The sequence below is a fragment of the Arachis duranensis genome, chromosome 5, assembly GCF_000817695.3.
Source record: "Arachis duranensis cultivar V14167 chromosome 5, aradu.V14167.gnm2.J7QH, whole genome shotgun sequence".
NCBI classification, from domain to species: domain Eukaryota; kingdom Viridiplantae; phylum Streptophyta; class Magnoliopsida; order Fabales; family Fabaceae; genus Arachis; species Arachis duranensis.
Genome location: NC_029776.3, coordinates 24,485,527 through 24,504,426, shown reverse-complemented (window position 1 = coordinate 24,504,426; position 18,900 = coordinate 24,485,527). Strand labels below are relative to the sequence as shown.

Genomic DNA, 18,900 nt, shown 5'->3' with positions numbered 1-18,900 from the left:
GTTTTGTTTTTTTTTTTTTTTTTTAAAGCCCAAAATGGCACCTTGGGGAGGATTACCGAACCCGAAGACCTTTAAAAAACTGGCCGGTTTTACTGGTTCATCGATTAACCACCGATTCAACCAATTTTTTTATCGATTTTTTCAAAAGATTTTCGAGCCCAATCGGACCAGTCTAATGATCGGTTCTCAATTAATTAGGTTGAACCGAGTTTGATTTTTAGAACAATAGTAATTACCCAAAAATCTTCATCTAGTGTTTTTTGGTACGACAACAGAATTAGATTTTGACCATAGTTTTTTTCATTAGATTTTGTAATATTATTTAAATGAAATTATATATATTAAATATTTATATATCTATAATCTTCTTATATAATAAATCATGCAAAATTAGTTTTTCTATTTTATAGTTTAGCTAAAAAAAATTATTATAAAATATTAAAATAGTATAAAATTATTTGTTTATATTATTAGTGTTTCATAATTATATTTCATTTAGTAAAATTATTATAGTTTGAATTACATAATTATTTAAGCCGTGATGATTATTTCATTGCATATTATTATATTTTATGATTATGTTATGTGTACACCAAAATCAGTCATCAAAATCAGACATTTGTATAAAATATATTTTAAAATATAAATACACATTAAAAATAAATTAAATCACATATATATTTATACACAAATATATTAGTAACTGATTTTAATGACTAATTTTAGTGTATAAATAATATTTTTTTATATTTTAATATTATTATACCATGATAATTATTCCGTTATATATATATTATCAACTAATATTAATGCACATTTAACCGGTGGTTATATTTAGTACTTCAATAATTATTTCATTCCTTATATATAATATTATTGTGTTATTATATATAATCGTGATCAATTTCTTATACCAGAATATTTTTATTTTTTTATATGCATTCTTGTATTATTATATTTTTCATCTCAAAGTTTTTGAATGAAAAAAATAAGAATAAATTATATTTTCATAATTTGTTCTAGTTTATTACTAAATAGAATATAAAAACACAAAATTTTGTGTCTCTATCCATCAATATATTGTCCTATTCTGTTCTTAGTGTCTTATCCTATCCTGTTTTCAGAAACAGCCGCAGCCTTGTTGACTGTGTCTAATAAAAAATTAAGGGCAATTTATCTAAATAAAATGGTTGAAAAAAATCTTTACTCAAATGCAATAATTGGAATTTCTTTACTTGCGTGTTCTGATTCATTATTATGTAAACCGTGATAAGTTACCATGTTTTACTTTTTACACATAAACGGTAAGCACGGTTTATAAAAAAAATAACGGTTGTTAATTTTTAACTAACAAATAAATACATTTAGATTAGTACAATAAATCGAATAAATATAATTAATCATATGAGTACAATAATACGAATACATACAATTTTATAAATCATTAATTTAAATTATATCTATTTAAAATTTAAATTACAAACTAATACAAATTTTATAATTTAAAAATCTAATTATTTAAATAAAATTAAATTGATTAAAATAAAAATATATTAATACAATTTAAATCGTATTAAATGTAAACAAGTTTGCTGAGTCCATAAACAAACTTTACGTAAATAAATAAGTTTAGTTAATGTGATAGGTGAATTTTGTATTTATATTATTTCACGCATAAACTGTGATAACTTGAGGGATCTTATGATCACATAGACTACTCATAAACTGTGGGAACCTAGCACGGTTTCCACCCACGTTATTCATGCATAATCCGTACTTACTTGGACTTCAGATTCTACTTGGACTTCAGATTTTGCTTGACAATAAAAGTTGGGTTGGGCTTCCTATTGGGTTTTGGGTTGGGTTTATGATGGAATTTGGGATTCTCAAGATCACCTATGGATTTGGGGTGATAGGATTTGTGGTGGAAGTGTTAGCAGTAGACTTGTTTGGGATGGAATTTAGCGTATTAGAAATTGGGTTTGCAAATGGATTGTTTGGGATGGGGATCGAAGTAGGAGGAATTGGGTTTGCATTCGATTTGTCATCTGAAATTTCATTTAAGGTATTCTTAAGGTTGTTCCTGTTAGTCTTCAAATCACCATCAAAAATCTCTTGTGCTTCATAATCTAGATAGAGAACAGCTTTTTTCCCTTCTAACAGTTCAGGTGTAGAAACTTATGTTCGAAATAAACATCGATTACTCCATCATTCCTCTGTGCATGGAAGCACATGTCCCTTAATTCATCATCAGTGGTTAGAGTTCTCAATCCAACTTCCAAGCTCCTGTCCGGAGCCAGCCACCAGCACTCAACTACCTTGTCATACCCCAACTCCTTGAAATAGTTTCTGATGAAAAAAACATCAAGTGTATCCTCATCTAAATCTCCTAAGAAACTTCTATTGTCAGGTGAGTAAACCAATCTTGCATCAACATTCTTCTTAAACGTACCATGATGAAACATGATGTCCAGCAATTTTTTCATCTGCACAAAAAAAACTATAATATTTTATTTAATGTATAGAATCAGTAAACCACAACAGAACCCAAAATTATTTATAAACAGTTACTTTATTAACATTGCCATTATAGAACAACCCTTATTTTCTGTTTGAAAATAAAGCATTCTAAAGTCCCCTACCCACACCACTCGGTGCAAAAAAATCCTAACTAATAATATAACATCGATAGTTTTTCATCAACCTACACAAAATTTCCAAGTAAAATCCATAATGATGGATACCTTAACACTATAAAAAATAGAACAAAAATATTTTATATACTGCATGCCTACCTCTGTGACAGGAGATTTCATGTAGAAGCTTTGCTCTTTTCTTCACCGATTTTGAGCCAACGATGACTAGATTCTTCTTAATTCAAAATTGCTTCACCCCAAAAACTCTCACAAGGACTTCTGAATGCCAGGGTTTGGAGCTTTCAATTCGAACAAGATGAAGAAGACGAAGTGATCTCTTTGAATATAGAGGGTTTGAACGTTTTGTAACTCTTTCCTAGTTGAAACAATATCGTCTTGTTATGGGTTTAGAGTCAAAACCTAATACGACGATATTTTTTATTGTCCAGCGTGACAATCATTTGCCAGGTCATTCTCATCAGAAAGCCAGTTGAACGGAAAATTTAAGAGAGATCAATTTGGTATATTTTTTTCAATCTCAAAAATATAAATAGTACAATTAAAAAATTAAGAACTAAATCGAAGTATTTTGTGAATATCAGAAATTACTTTAAGATTTAATTCCACATTCGAGAGAGAAGAGAAAAAAGAGTTGTTATTGACTTATTATATGCATCCTTCCTTCCATGAGTCAAAGCTTGGAGCAAACATTCTTCACTGTCAACTATCTCCTCAAGCAATTCGCACGGTACTCGTGCATGCATAGGAGAATTTTAATCTTCTCTTTGTTCTTGCATTCATCCTTTTCAAGTATATGAAACTACTCAAAATTAATTCAAGAGAGATAATTCATTCGTACATCGACTGATCCGAAAAATTATTTTGGAAATTTCTCGTAGAGTAAATCAATGAAACATGTTAGAAGAAGTTCGTAACTTGCATAAATTAAATCGCAGTTAAATTGCATTGAACTATGTATTTTAGTTCAACTATACTATACACATTATTAGTATAAAATACATATTAAAATATAAATACACATAAAAGATAAATTAAAATATATATATTTATATATAAATATATTAGTGACTGATTTTAATGAGTGATTTAATTTTACTATAGCATTTTTAATTTTAGTTAATAGGCCATGAATCTCAGCAAGTATGATCTTTTCAGTAAAAATTTAAATCACTGTAGATACTACAATTTATGAAGGAATTTTGACTTTAAATGAAAAGAAGATATCCCTACAAATTTATTATCAATTGACTAAAAAAAGTACGTCTTGTTGCAATTTAAAATTTAATTACTTTATATTTATATTTTTAGATAGTTAAGCTCCGCTGTAATCTAAAATAAATAAAAATAAGACATATGTGTAAATATTGTTGAATAAAAAAATAGTTTATTAATTTTTTTGTTTGTTTATTTAGGTAAAAAAAATCCTAACTTATTATATATAATATAATTTTTTTTCAAATATTAGTAAATATGTATTTTATTTAAAACATTATGTATATATAAATTCATGAAAAAGGTTAAAGTTTTTTTTCAAACTTTTAAAGTTTTCTTTTTGTTTTATTGATATTAGAAAAATAGAAATAAAAAAATATTATTTGTTTAAATTTAGAATAATTATTTTGTAAAAATTAGAGTTAATTATTTAAAAATATATAGATAATTATTTAGAAATTAGTGTTAAGTATTAGAGATATTTTATTAATGATTTAAATTATTGTAATTTAAATTATTAAAAAATATTATATTATACAAAATATACATTAAACATAAATTAGTGTAATTAAATTATTAGAAAAATCAGTATAGATTTAATATACTTTAGTTTTTGTATTTTTTAATTTTAATTATTTAGAGTTATTGATATTACTTATTTAATTATTTGTGATAATTTTTTATAACTTTTATTGTTAATTATTTAAAACTATTGATATTAATTTTTAAATATATTAAGTTTTTAAATATATTTAAATGTATAGGTTTAAACTCAGGTAATTTATATAAATAAAATGAATGAAAGAAACTGTTACGTAAATACAACATTCTGAAAAATCAGACGCAAATGCAACAAATCCAATCATATGTAATTCGCAATACCTTAATGCGGAACCTAGATACACGTAATCCGCTATACCCTGTCGCAGATTACGTTGAGAAGCTAAAAACTCATAAACCGCTACACCCTGTAACAGTTTATGAACAGATGGGCCCGAAGCGTATTCCGCTACACCCTCTAGCGGATTATAAAGAGAGTGGAAATTTTGGAACATATTCATGAATACCAGTATAATAGTAACAATCCGTGATGCAAAATGTACAAAGTTATACAAATATACTCGTCATAAGCAATAAGTCATACAAATATAATAGCCATGCCAGGCATTAACACTAACACAGAATAAATTACTACATAAGTCATACAAATATAATAGTCACAAGTCATTAACACTAACAGGAAATAAAAATGTCATAAGTTATACAAATAGGTCGGAACTAACACTAACACTAACACACCCAAGGCACTAACACTAACACCCAAAAACATAATCGCTACATGAGAAAATAAAATTCAGAAACTTGAAGCACAAACACTACAAGTCCTACGAACTACCAGCAATGGTCGAGCCTCTCTGGGGGCAAGATCTACGCATGTGCCCAGGCTGTTTGCAGAGCCCGCATTGCTTCAGTCAGTTAGGATCAGCCTAATCCATGTTGTTCTGGATTCTGGTAGACCTCGGTTGCCCATTACGACAATGCCTCAAGCTAGGATCTGGAATAACGGTCAGACCATCATAAGGTGGCCAAAGTCTCTCTGGTATTGGCGGCACAAAACCCATCTGGTACACCCTGAACAACTTCTGCATGGTGTAGACTTCGTCGACATAGATAGACCAGTCAAGCCGTGATTGGGCACAACATGCAATCGCATGTCAACATGGATAATGGAGAGCTTGAAAGTATCCACAGTCGCATGTACGATCCTGAAGGGAAACTCGGTACGTCCCAAGTGAAAAGGTCTCAGTCGGTGTTGTCTCGGCAACGATATACTCAGACTGGTATCTATCGAATAGGGTGACAGTGAAGCACCTGAAGTCTCTCAAGTTGCGCTCCATCACCTTCATAAAAGACTGGCAAAACTTGGCACCGCTGGCCAACTGGGCCTCTGTCGTCTGACCACGAATCACAAACAACTCTGCTAGCCAACCATATGTGGACTTCACCAGGGCGGTAACCGGAAGATTCTATGTACCCTTCAGAACAGAATTAACACACTCAGATATATTGGTCGTCATGTGACTGAATCGTCTGCCACCATCCTGGTGCTGAGTCCACTTATCGTATTCTATTCTGTTCGCCCAATCACACATTGCTGAATTCTCAGTCCGCATTATATCAAACCAATAAAACTCTGCCTCAGTCTTCGCATAAGCAATGTTCACAAGCAAACGCTTTGCATCCGTGCCCTTGAAACTGAGTGCGAAGTTAGCTGTAACATGCCGAATACAAAATGCTCGATATGCATGAGGGGGTAACCATCCACTGTTAGGGTTCTCTAGTGCAGCTTTGATACCGTTGTGCCTATCCGAGATGACCAATATCCCCTGTTGCGGAGTCACATGTTGGCGCAGGTTAGTCAGGAAGAAAGACCACGACTCGACATTTTCCCCCTCCACGAGACTGAAAGCAATAGGCAAGATGTTGGAGTTCCCATCTTGGGCGATGGCTAGGAGTAAAGTTCAACCATACTTGCCATACAGATGACTACCGTCTATGCTGACAAATGGCTTGCAATGTCGGAAAGCTTCAACACAAGGAGGAAACGTCCAAAAAAGATGATGAAAGTACACGGTTGAGTCGTCAACGTCATCACCGACTTGAACCGGAGACGTCTTCAACAAGGCAACGGTCCCCTCCATGGTAGACTGCACACCAAGGATCCAACAAGGTAGCTTGGCATAGGACTCTTCCCAGTCTCCGTATATCTGTGCTACTGCCTTCTGTTTTGCCAACCACGTCTTCCTGTAAGTTGGCCTGAACCCGTATGTTGCTTTGGTAGCTTCTTGCAACACCTTTATTGATACCGCCGCATTGGCTCGAACCAGAGGAAATATTTTCACACAGATCGCGTGATAATCAAGCTGTCGGTGGTTGCTTGATATCGATGTAGCCAAGCATGTGTGTGTCGTTGTACCATCGAACCTCCCAGGTTCCTTTTCGCGCTCAAAGGCTGATGCGAATCATCCACGTGCAACCCTTGACGAACTCCTTGCATTTCCCATGGTACTTAAGATGATCCGACTCCATCACTCTGTACTAAACACTGCGGCGAATGCTGTAATCCTTTACACTAAGAACAGCTTCCTCCTTACTGTGAAAAGATTGGCCAACTGAAATTCAACTACAGAATTTTCCTCGTGCAAACTTTGACCTCCAAAAGTTGGAACTGACTCCGGTGGTTGGCCGACGACTTCCAGGTTCAGGGTAGAAAAATGTGCAGGTTGCTCATGTGTGCCGGCACTTGATTGTGGTTGACATGTTGCTGGGTTTGTCGGAATTTCATCATCGCTGTCCCCTCCAATGTCAGGAGGCTCTTCATCCGAATCATCCTCTAGCATCGCATTTTCAATCCGATCCGGTTTTCCCTCACGACCAACATCTGGAGATGGATGGGCTGAGGTGAATACCCAACTGGACCAGCTGGCCGATACTCCAACAAACACTCAGGTGCAACGACGGGCATCGAGGTAGAGGCACCCCCATCGTGGTGGACTGAGGGTTTGGCGCGGATGCCCCAGAACTATCGATACCATATTACAACTTCGCAAACAACTTGTGTATCCTCACTTCCGGAAAACTCTAGCGACAATGAAACAGCACCTGCATATCTTTATCTGATCGTAACACGAATGTTTCATATTGCACGCCGGTTGACACAACTGCAATAGGAATCTTGTAGAACAGCTTCTTCACCCACTTTGTGCCACACGCGCCCAACTTTTGCAATATACTGGTCTTCAGATCCAACAATGTATCAGATGACCTGATGAAAACACATAGTGATTCTCTATCGGTAAACTTCACAGTGCCTCTTACTTTTTTTTTATTTTTTCAAAAGAGTGCACTAACACCAAAAAGCTCTCCTCACTCTCCATTCCTCAAGTTATGAATGAATGAAAATGACACTCTACACAACTTGGGTATATCTAGGCATTTTCAAAATTTTCACTCTCTTCATAATCCGCTAGAAGGTGTAGCAAAATACGCTTTGGGTCCATTTGTTCATAAACTGCTACAGGATGTAGCGATTTATGAATTTTTTGCTTCTCAACATAATCTGCGACAGAGTGTAGCAGATTACGTGTATCCAAATTTCACATTAGGATGTCACAAATTATATATAATTGAATTTGTTGCATTTGCGTATGGTTTTTCAGAATATTATATTTGTATAACAATTTTTTTATTCATTTTATTTATGTAAATTGCCCTTTAAACTCTTTTCGGCATGAATCCTAATATATTTTCTTGTATGTAGTACACATACATATGGCCATAAATCGTTGTCCTCCTATGGCTTTTACTTGGGGTACTTGAAAAGCATAAAACCTAATATACAACAACAATTTATTCTTGAAATGAATGCATAAATCTGGTTATTTTTGAGGTTTTTTTTTGGGTTAAAACTTAAAAGTTAAAACTAATGGCAATGCTATGATTTATATAAAAAAGTTAGAAAACAAAATTGTAGTGCATTTAGATTTAGGACAATCTAATAATATTTAACTTCAATTGATTTAATTAAGTAAATTATCCATTATTATTTTTACTTTCTATAAATATATGTAAAATTTTGTTTCTACATAATGCAAAAACTAAAGATGATATGTAGATCTAAATTATCAAAATTTAATCTGTCATAAACTAATCATAATGGTTTAAGTATGGAATTATAATAACTTATATATCATATTTGATCTTCTTATTGTAACCATACTTAAGTTGAGGCATCATGCTTTAAAATTCAACTAATTTCTTTAAACAACAAAAAATAAAAATACTACGTAAAGAAATTAAGAATGACGATACGACTTGAAAACCCCAAGTACTTATGCTATGTTGCTATCTTAATTGCACCAATTTTTACAATAGATTAAAGCATTGTTTTTGTCCCTAGCCTTTACGATAAGTCCTATTTGTATCTCTAACATTTAAATTGTCCTATTTGTATTTATAACGTTTATAAAAGTGATTCAATGTTATCCTACTATCAATTATACTAACAAATAAGATTATATTTTTCAATTATCCTTATTTAGATGTATTTATTTTCAATTAGGTCTTACTTGGATGTGTTTGATTTTAATATTATACCAAACCCACTATTTGTGTTTAGATTCAATTATATTCCTAGAAAAGTGAATTATGTAAATATTGTAGGAATTAGTTTCAACTTTTGATGAGCTATTTTTCGGAGTGGATCATTAATTCTATCACAGATATTTGTATTCTAACTTTAAGAAGAGATTTTTAAAACTCAAACTAAAGCGTTCATGATGTGTAATTGACGGCAGGATAACATTGAATCACTTTTACAAATGTTACGGACACAAATAGGACGATTTAATGTTAGGGACACAAATAGAATTTACCCCAAACGTTAGGGACAAAAACAATACTTTACTCTTCTACAATATATGTAACATATATTAAAAGAAACAATAATATTGTATATTTTCTATTTTTATTTTTTCAATTATAAATAAAACAAATAAAAAAAATTAGAAAAGAAAATAAATTTTAATTTTTCTAAGAAGTTANAATTTAATTATTTTATATCTTATATTTTGTAATTAAAAGTAACACCTTAATATGAATTTATTTTAATATAATAAAAATTTTACTCTATACTTAATTCACTCTAGTGAAAAAGCTCTCATAATTTTTTATATCTGTATTTATTTATTTATGTACTAATATATATTATATTTATTAAAATTTATCAATAATATTATTTAATTCTTATTCAATAAATTTAATAGTTCACGAAAATAACATATTCCATACCTATAAAGTTGTTTGGACTTAGTTTAAATAAAATTTTATTGTAATAATAAATTTTTAAATTTAATCAAAGACTTTATTAAAATAATCCTTTAATTAAATAACATATAATAATGAAATAACTATAGTTGAATAATAATAATAATACATGAAATAATTGAAAGCCGTGTTGAAATTCATAAAACCACGTTGTCAACCTCTGTAGCTGTCGGCACTCACTCTCCAAGCACCTTCAAAATCACGCCTCCCCTCCATATATCCCGCGCCACGTGTTGCTCTTTCCAACGTCTTCATCCCAAAACGAAGAAATCTACGAAAGCCGCCATTATAGATCAATGAACCCCCACGTGTCTCCATCTCAAGATCCCATTACACCGCATCACCCTATGATCTTTCAACACGTGTCCTCCTTCCCTTAACCTTCTATAAATACACCCAAACGTACGTGAATCTTAACACACGCCCCAAAAGAAACAAAACAGTGATCCAAAAATCCAAACACAAAATCCAAAACAAACCTTTTTTCACTTTTGCTTTTTTCCCCAGATTTCCTGTCTTCCTTTGTTTTCTTTCCATGATCGGTAAAACAAATGGGTCGGGTCGCCGGATTCTTACTTTTCCGGCGGTTCATCCATGCGTGAATGTTTCTCTCTCTACCGTAATCGCTTCCCTCATAGCCCTCTCTCGCTCCATCTCGAGTTTCCAATGGAGAACCTTCCCTTGCAACAAGCGAAACGCGAGGAACGCCATTCGTTTGGTTCATCTTCTCCAACCTTTCATCGACGAGATCCGGGAAAACCAATCGGGACTTCCGGATTCGGCTACGCTTTCGTTTTCCGAGCTCCACTTGACCTTCCAGAAGCTTCTTTTCCTATTGGAAGATGCTACACGTGAAGGTGCAAGGTTGACGATGTTGATGGAGTCGGATCGAGTCGCCACACAGTTTGTGGTTTTGTCAAGATCAATTGCCACGGCTTTGGATGTTTTCCCTTTTAATTCTGTCCATGTGTCCGAGGAAGTTAGAGACCAGGTTGTGTTGTTGATGAGGCAAGCGAGGAATGCAGTGTTTGAAGTTGAGGTTGACGATAAAAAGGCTTTGACTTGTGTTAGGTCGGTTTTGACCAGGTTTGAGAACCGGGTTGAACCGAATGAGGGTGATCTAAGGTTGGTTCTTGATTATATTGGGGTTAGGAAGTGGAGTGAGTGTAACAAAGAGGTGAAGTTTCTTGCTGCTGAAATTGGGTTTCAGAGTAACAGTGAGGAGAAGTCAAAGGTTGGATTTTTATGTAGCTTGATGGGGTTCATGTGCTATTGTAGGTGCTTGGTGATGGAAGTTGTTGATGGTGAAGGTGGTAACAGCAACCCAAAACCTGAAGCCGGAAGAAAAATCAGTGTTGAAGATGAGAAAATTCTGAGTGGGCTCAACCCTGATGATTTTAGATGTCCAATCTCTCTAGAGCTGATGAGTGATCCAGTGACTATAGAAACAGGTCACACTTATGATCGTTCCTCAATTCTCAAATGGTTCAGGAGTGGGAATGCAATATGTCCCAAGACAGGTAAGAGACTTATAAGCACGGAATTGGTCCCAAATTTGGTGCTTAAGAGGCTGATTCAGCAGCATTGCTATGTTAATGGCATTCCTTTTATTACCGATTTGGGTAAAAGGAAGAGTGGCGACATCACTAGGACATTGCATCCAGGGAGTTTTGCTGCAGAGGGTGCCATGAAGATGCTTGCTAGTTCTCTCAGTGCCAGGCTTGAGAATGGAACAGCCATTGAAGAAAAGAACCGAGCCGCGTTTGAGATGAGGCTTCTTTCCAAAACAAGCATTTTTAATAGGTCTTGTTTGGTGGAAGCCGGTTCGGTTTCTCATTTGTTGAAGATGTTGTCACTTAGGGATTCGTCAGCGCAAGAGAATGCCATTGCAGCACTTCTGAACCTCTCAAAGTACCCCAAGAGTAGAGCTCTAATGGCTGAGAGTTTGGGGTTAGCACTCATTGTTCGGGTCCTGAAGAACGGGCTAAAGATTGAAGCTCGCCAGCACGCTGCCGCGGTGTTGTTCTACCTTGCATCAGATGCTGAGTATAGGAAACTGATAGGAGAGGAACCAGACGCAATTCCTTCATTGGTGAGGCTGATCAAAGATGGTTCGGATCGCACCAAAAAGAATGGCTTGGTTGCAATGTATGGCATCCTCATGAACCAACATGAGAACCATAAGAGGGTACTTGCTGCAGGGGGAATCCCTTTGCTTATTGACATATTAAGAACATGTGAGAAAGAAGATCTTCTCACAGATTCACTAGCGATTCTGGCAACTCTCGCAGAGAAGAATGATGGAGCAATGGCGATTCTTCAATGGGGAGTTCTGCATATAGCTGTTCAGATTCTTAGTTCTTCCACTTCAAGGATGGGGAAGGAGCACTGTGTGACTCTGCTGCTTTCTCTATCAATGCATGGAGGAGTGGATGTGGTTGCTGATTTGGTAAAGAGCACTTCGCTTATGGGGTCCTTATATTCCCAACTCAGTGAAGGCACATCTAGAGCAAGCAAGAAGGCCAGTGCCCTCATCAAGGTCCTCCATGATTTTTCTGAAAGGAGGTCCTCTGGCTTCAAGCCTTCAGTTATTCCACAAGAACAATTTGTTCACGTGTGGTAAAACCCAGTATTTTTTACTCACCTGGGTATTCTTTTATTTCTTTAAGTATCAATTGTAGATACTGTTGTAAAGTAAATGTGTTGTAAACTTGTAACATTTCTTGGTCTTTCCACTCATGAATATATTAGCTCACATTTTAAAGAGCTAATAAATTTGTCAGCTTCTGTTTTTTAATGAAGCTGGCTATTCATTTGTAAGTATGAAAGAAAAAAGTTTGTATCACGTATGAACGTAACATTTCAGACTAATTTCAGATTTGTGACTCACTATTTTGTCTTGATAAGCTTTTCCTTACTCACATAGTCCTAACACAATAAAAAGCTGGTTAGACCTATGCAATGCATTAAGAGAAAAACAGCAATATGTAGAAGAAAGACAATTTGAATATACTATAAGCATTAAGCAATGAACATGTTAATGATAACGATGATGAGAGTATACAAGGCTTTTCTTCCAAGGAAACTCGTTATTTTCTTGTTGAGATGCAACTACAATTTGCCCAAATATAAAGATCATAGATTTTCCAAAGGCATTGTAAAATTTGGATTGCAATCAGTTCAACAAATTGACCAAAATTAAATACTGAATCTAGAGGTAGTCTAGTGTTTCTGAGCTTTCACTCTTTTTGTCTGCCATCTGTATACTTTATAAGTACTAGAACATGTGATTAGTTGCCATATTGTAAACATTATATATTGCAAAACAATCAGTAGCCAGTAACCACAAGTTAAAATATTTATTACTGTACCAAGTTATAAGATATAATCTGAATTCATTAATCTCTGATGAGCAAGTGGAGCCATTGAGGACCTGAGGAAGGAATCCATGACCAACAACATCAAGCAGTAAGCCTAGACACAGGGATGGTATGATGGCATATAATCTCAAATCGTATAAAAAGGAGATTATAATAAAACAATTTGAGAGGTTAGAGGTGTATATACTTTGTGTGTTTTTTAATGATGTCCATAGCTTTGTTAGCCCTTGATCACATTAGCTCAGAAGACGGTTTTAACAAGAACACAGCCTTTAAATGACCTTACTACTCTAATATGGTAACTGATATTTGTGTATGAACTGAACTTTTATTTAGGCATAGCTAGTAAAAGATGTGGCTAAAATTTCGAAGTGGAACCAGATAAACTTGTATAATATAGTGATTAATGAATCATGACTATTGTTACAAACAAATATAATGGCTATTATTACAATAAGATCTTAAAAAATTGCTCAAATCGAAACAAGACATCTCACAACTGCTATTCCAAACCAGTAGTACACACAAACGTTGAAGCGGTGTTCATCAAATTGAACAACAACAACAACAACTATTATCAAGGATTTTTTATCTTTATCCTCAACTTTCGAGCTATCTGTGCAGCTTTGGGATGACTAGGTCGCTTGTTGTTATCAAACTGTTGAACCTCAACCCAGTTCATAACTTTGAGTACAAGAGACTGAGGAACTTTTCTAACATCACCTGCTGATTCTCCCTTTGCTTTCTTCAACCCTGTTTCCAATGCTTTCTCAATGAACTCCATAAACCAGTTCCCAGCTTCTGTCTCAATCTGTTTAGCAAGCTTTATTGTATTGTTCAAACTGCTACATGGTGCTGTTGCTGGTTTCTTGTTCTCGTCATTCTCACCAACTGGTTCCAGTGCTCCGAGTTTTGAACCTTTCTTCTCCAACATCTCCTTCTGGTTGATATTTGATCTGAGAACCCTCCCAGTGCTTGTCTTGTTTTCTTGCCTTTCAGGAATTGCAGCCATTGATTTGTACACACCACACTTTCGTTTGTTGGATGATTGGTCCATGGAGTTGTGTGTGACTTCATGTAAAACCTGTGGCTCCTCTTCTCCCTTTGGTTTCTGAGCCAATTCTGAAGCTGAAGTAGCTGCTTGAATGGACACCATGTCATTAATTCCTTGCGTAATTTCGTTGTGGAATTCAATAAACCGCTCGAAACAGGCCGCAGGAGAATCAGGTCGAGCTGATTTGCATAAATTCGAGAACATCCTAAAGGAAGAAATGAATTTTTATCAGCTATTACAAATTTAGTAGAGAAAGAGCAAAGATGCTTGAAGGGCAATCTTTTGCGCCACTTCTCTTTGCTGCACAGCTTCCTGTTAAAGGAAAGAACATAGATGCCACAATTGTAAATTTGGAAGTCAACCATTGAGGAATGCAAAATCAGCAAGCTTTTTTCGAATTTTCTACCTTCCCTAGTGAGCTCAGCTTTCCTGGTAAATTCATGGGAAGGCTAAGGCCAATGGAGTTATCAAAAGCTGAATTATTAGTTGTAGACTTAGACAACGGCTTAGAAGCCTTGTTTGACGAATTTGATGAGTCCTGGCTCTGTGAATCTCCGGCAACACTTGGGGTACATACCGCCCTTGCATTCCTCAACCTCGGTGGTGGAGTAGTGCTTTTCTTTTCCTGCAATATACCAGTGAAATTCACCCCATAGCAACCTCAGAAAATTGTACAATAAATTCAAATTCTACGCTAAAATAATGTTCATTTAAACTACACCAGAAATTCTACTTATGAACCATTAGCTATTAAGCAATGTGATTATTAAATATTAATAACCAAAGAGGAAGAATGTACCTACAGCTAGCTTGAAGGGAATAATAGGAACCCTAGGCTCTCGTTCACAGACACTTCTGCTTCTCAAAACCTTGGTAGCAGAAGTTCCCACCACACAGCTTTTCCTAATTAAGGAACCAGGACTCTCTTTTTCTCTTTCTCCCTTAGAATCCATCATTCTAGCCGTAAGAACCCCTCCACCAACCGAACTCCTCACACCGGAAGCCGGCGTAGCGCCACCACCACCACCAGCCCTGACTCTAACCAACGGCGAGATAAAAGAACTGACACTCCTGACCACAGATCCCTTAACAGGGGTACACTGGTCAAAATCCAAGTTCACAGGCTTAACAACCATGGGAGAGGACAAAGTTTCCCAAGAGCCTCGTCTAGGGACAGAAGCGGAATTTTCCTTTCTGTGCGAACCCCTCTCTCTTAAACCCATCAAAGGCTCAGGAGTGCCTACAAGAGGGTGTCTTCCAGGAAGCGGTTTGGCGCCCAGAACGATGGGAACGGGCGAACCGGGTTCCAGCCTGTCAACGTAGATGAACTGGCCGAGCTGCATCTTGTTGCTCAAAACGAAGTCGTGTTGGTCAGAAGGGAGTGCGGCGTAGATGGAGTGCGAGGAATCGGACAGCTTGATGTAGAAGCCGTGTTTGGGGAAGAGGCTCTTCTCGTCGAGCTCCGCAGGGACTATGTCGGTTATTTGTAGGAGGGAGCTACGGTGCTCGCTCGTCGGCTTTTCGCCTGTTTTCAGGCCTTCTAGAAGCTTCTGGAGGATTCCAGGTGCCAGCGTTGCCATTATTAGTAAGTTATGCTGCTGATGCTTCTTTTTCTTCTGTTTTGGGTTAGGTTGAATGAAATTTGCATGGAGTCTTGGGTGCGAGTGAGGGTGGTTCTTGAAATGGTGTTCTTGTTCTTGAAATTCTGCTTTCAGGAACAGGGGGGAGGAGGAGGTGGCCGTTTTGCAACGGTAACTAGGGACTGAGGGGTGAGGATATATTTCTTTTTCGAAATTCGTAAAGTTATTTCGGAACGTTGGGGACCAACGGTCATATTTATGTTGGTGCGTTAATCTTGTGTGTTTACAGTACCCTGTAACTAGTAAGGGTTCCCGGGGAATAATGCCAACTAGATAGGTGAACATTTATGGATTATTTTTGGATTTGAATCATTTGATTTTCTTTTGTTTGTTTATCTCACCTCTTAGAAATTTGATATTTGCAAAAGATATCTAACAGTAGAAAGTAGAGACTAACTAATATGGTATTCTCTAAGGTGAGTTTTTTGCCACTTGAACTAATAAGTTTTAGGAGAGTTTTATCATGACTAGTGATGTTAGCAAGTTATGGCTACACAATCCCATGTTTAGAAAATATTATTTTAGTCTTTCACAATTAAATTAAAATTTAAAATATCACAGTTGTGTCAAATGTAATATTTTGTTTTAGGCGTTATTCTATAATGTTTATAAATTACACATGTTTTAACTTCATAGAAACATAAGTTTCACTTTTTAATACTTATTTAAGCAATTTAGGTACAAAATTTATAGACACAATATAATAATCCTTTGTTCTATTAGGTTTTTGATAAAAAAATTATTTTATTTTCTTCTAAATATACCTCTTTCTTTCATTATTATTTTCCAATGGTGATGGATATGATAGTAATTGTAGTGATTTGATAGTAAAATTATTAGAAAGAATAAAAAAAAATCCTAATTTAAAAAAATGATATTTAAAAAAAAATAATATTGATTAAAAATATAAAATAAAATATAAAATATTTAAAAAAAATTAAATATTAAACACAAAATTAAAATTTAATTCGAATATAAAAATTAAGATAGTATTTTACCAATTTATTTATCAATTGCATTAGCAAAATCTAAACTTAATTCCTCTAATTATTTTAGTCCCACATGCACAATGGGCCATTTCGCTGGCGCTGCCCTTGAAGTGCTCCAATTCGTGCTCGCTATGCTTGGAATGCGCCATTTCCTCGATGCCAGCGGCAAAATACTGATGCCTGCCACCATCCATGATTTGTAGTGCAATACCATTTCACAGGCGTCTCCCAAGAATTGGCCCTGCGTATTTGTGGAATAAATTGATGCAGTGCGTATTTTCGGAATTAATATTTTTTGAATATTTATTTATATAAAAAAGCCCATATGTGGCTCTTTTTTTTATATGGAAGCTCTATGTGTGTTGTGCCTCGTTATGAATACTGAAGGTGTTAGTCTGCTAGACATAAATGTGGAGCAGCTTTTTTTGAATCATGAGGTGAAGAAATAGGACCGTCCGATTTCTTTATTAAAAAAATTAGGTACACAAATCGGACCGCCTTTATGTGGGAAGGAAATTTTGAATTTTGGTGTATCTAATCGGACCGTCCAATTTCAATATAATTTTAATTTTTTTTCGGGAAGATCAAATTAGACCATCTGATTTGATTATTATATATGTTATTTTAATGCATCAATACAAATCGGTTGGTCCGATTTGTTATATATATTAGTGTGTGTAAGTCGTATACGAGTTTGCAGATCTCCTTTCCTTCTTCATTTTCTTCCCTCAGTTCCTGCACCCAAATCTATCTCTATCATCTCGTATGAGTTTAAAAACATTGAGAGTGGAGTTCATATTCATGTGAGTGAGAAAAATGGAATATAGAGTCCTATTAAAAGTATATTATGTTGGTAAAATTTTGTTACAAACATATGAAAGAGTGAAATTTATTTGTGAAAATTCGTTAGATATTGTTATTCCATTAACAATCTTATTTGAAGAACTAAAAGGTGTGATTTGTGAGAAGATAGATTCTGAAAGTTCAGGAAAATATCATGTATTTTATACAGGTATCCTATACCGGTATTTGGTGGATTCGTTCAATTTCAATCCAAATATATAACCGATGAAGCGAGCATGTAAGAGATATTTTCAATGTACATTGAAGGTTGCACTCAGATGTCGTTCATTGAGTTGTATATTGAGTTCGAACAATCTAAAACTAATCGAAATATTGAACGGGAAGATTACAATAGTGACAGTGAAAAAGAGTTTGAAAGCAATTATGAAGTTTTTGGTCCAGATAGAGAGAAAGATCAAGGTGATGGCACTATGGAGGCAAATGTGACAGACGTGGCAAATGATGCACTAGCAAACGAACATTCGTTTGAGGAGCCATCTTTCATGCAAGTTTTAGATTTGGAAGCCATGCATGCTCCGAAGTTTCCGAAATATATGAATGCAAGTACGTGATTACCTATATTTATATGAAGGATTAGAATTTTGTAATAATTTATATTGATCGATGGACCAAAAAGTTACGCGACATGTGAAAATATACTTTATTAGCATTTGTTTGTATTTATTTAGTTAAATTTAAGATAATAATCTTTTTAGTTAGTTATTGATTTAGTTAAATATTAATTAGTATTTATTTATGTTTTTATTTAGTTATTAATTTGTATTAATTTCTTGATATGATTCATTTATAAATTATAGATAGATTTTACTTTTAATTTCACTTATTAAATATTTATGGTTTAGCTGTCGTCGTGGTAAAAATTTTTATTGTGGCAGATGGTGAATTTTTCGTGGGAATGGAATTTAGTTCTAGAAAAATACCATTCGAAGTGGTGTAGACTATCAGGTGTATGAATTGGAGCCGTTGACATTTTATACCAAGTGTACACAGTATGGGTCAGGTTGTGATTGGCTGATCAGGGTTAGCATGATCAGTAGAAAGTGCTGTTAGGTTATAAGGAGGTATAATGGTAGTCACACTTGTACCAGAGCCACTATTTCTCAAGATCATTCGAAGCTGGATTTGAACACAATTGCAGAAGCAATAAAGTCGTTGGTTAAGGTTGACCCTTCGATAAAGGTGAAATCAGTTATTGAGAAAGTGCAGTCGAAGTTCAAT

At 34.7% G+C, this 18,900-nt stretch overlaps 3 protein-coding genes across 3 annotated transcripts; 1 reads left to right on the top strand and 2 right to left on the bottom strand.

Moving 5' to 3' along the window:
* The first annotated feature begins 10,185 nt into the window (after window positions 1–10,185).
* LOC107488772 (U-box domain-containing protein 19-like) lies at window positions 10,186–12,597 on the top strand. Its single transcript, XM_016109538.3, has one exon. The coding sequence runs from the start codon at window positions 10,291–10,293 to the stop codon at window positions 12,376–12,378; it is 2,088 nt and encodes a 695-aa protein (XP_015965024.1). The 5' UTR covers window positions 10,186–10,290; the 3' UTR covers window positions 12,379–12,597.
* An 897-nt stretch (window positions 12,598–13,494) lies between these two features.
* Window positions 13,495–14,445, bottom strand: LOC110281494 (uncharacterized). The gene has a single exon (XM_021143788.2). The coding sequence runs from the start codon at window positions 14,391–14,393 to the stop codon at window positions 13,713–13,715; it is 681 nt and encodes a 226-aa protein (XP_020999447.1). The 5' UTR covers window positions 14,394–14,445; the 3' UTR covers window positions 13,495–13,712.
* LOC107488773 (uncharacterized) lies at window positions 14,433–15,973 on the bottom strand. Its single transcript, XM_016109539.3, has 3 exons — window positions 14,993–15,973; window positions 14,596–14,814; window positions 14,433–14,501 (listed from the first exon to the last, which is right to left on the bottom strand). Exons 1-3 carry the CDS (start codon window positions 15,767–15,769, stop codon window positions 14,433–14,435), a joined length of 1,065 nt encoding a protein of 354 aa, XP_015965025.2. The 5' UTR covers window positions 15,770–15,973.
* Window positions 15,974–18,900: the final 2,927 nt, after the last annotated feature.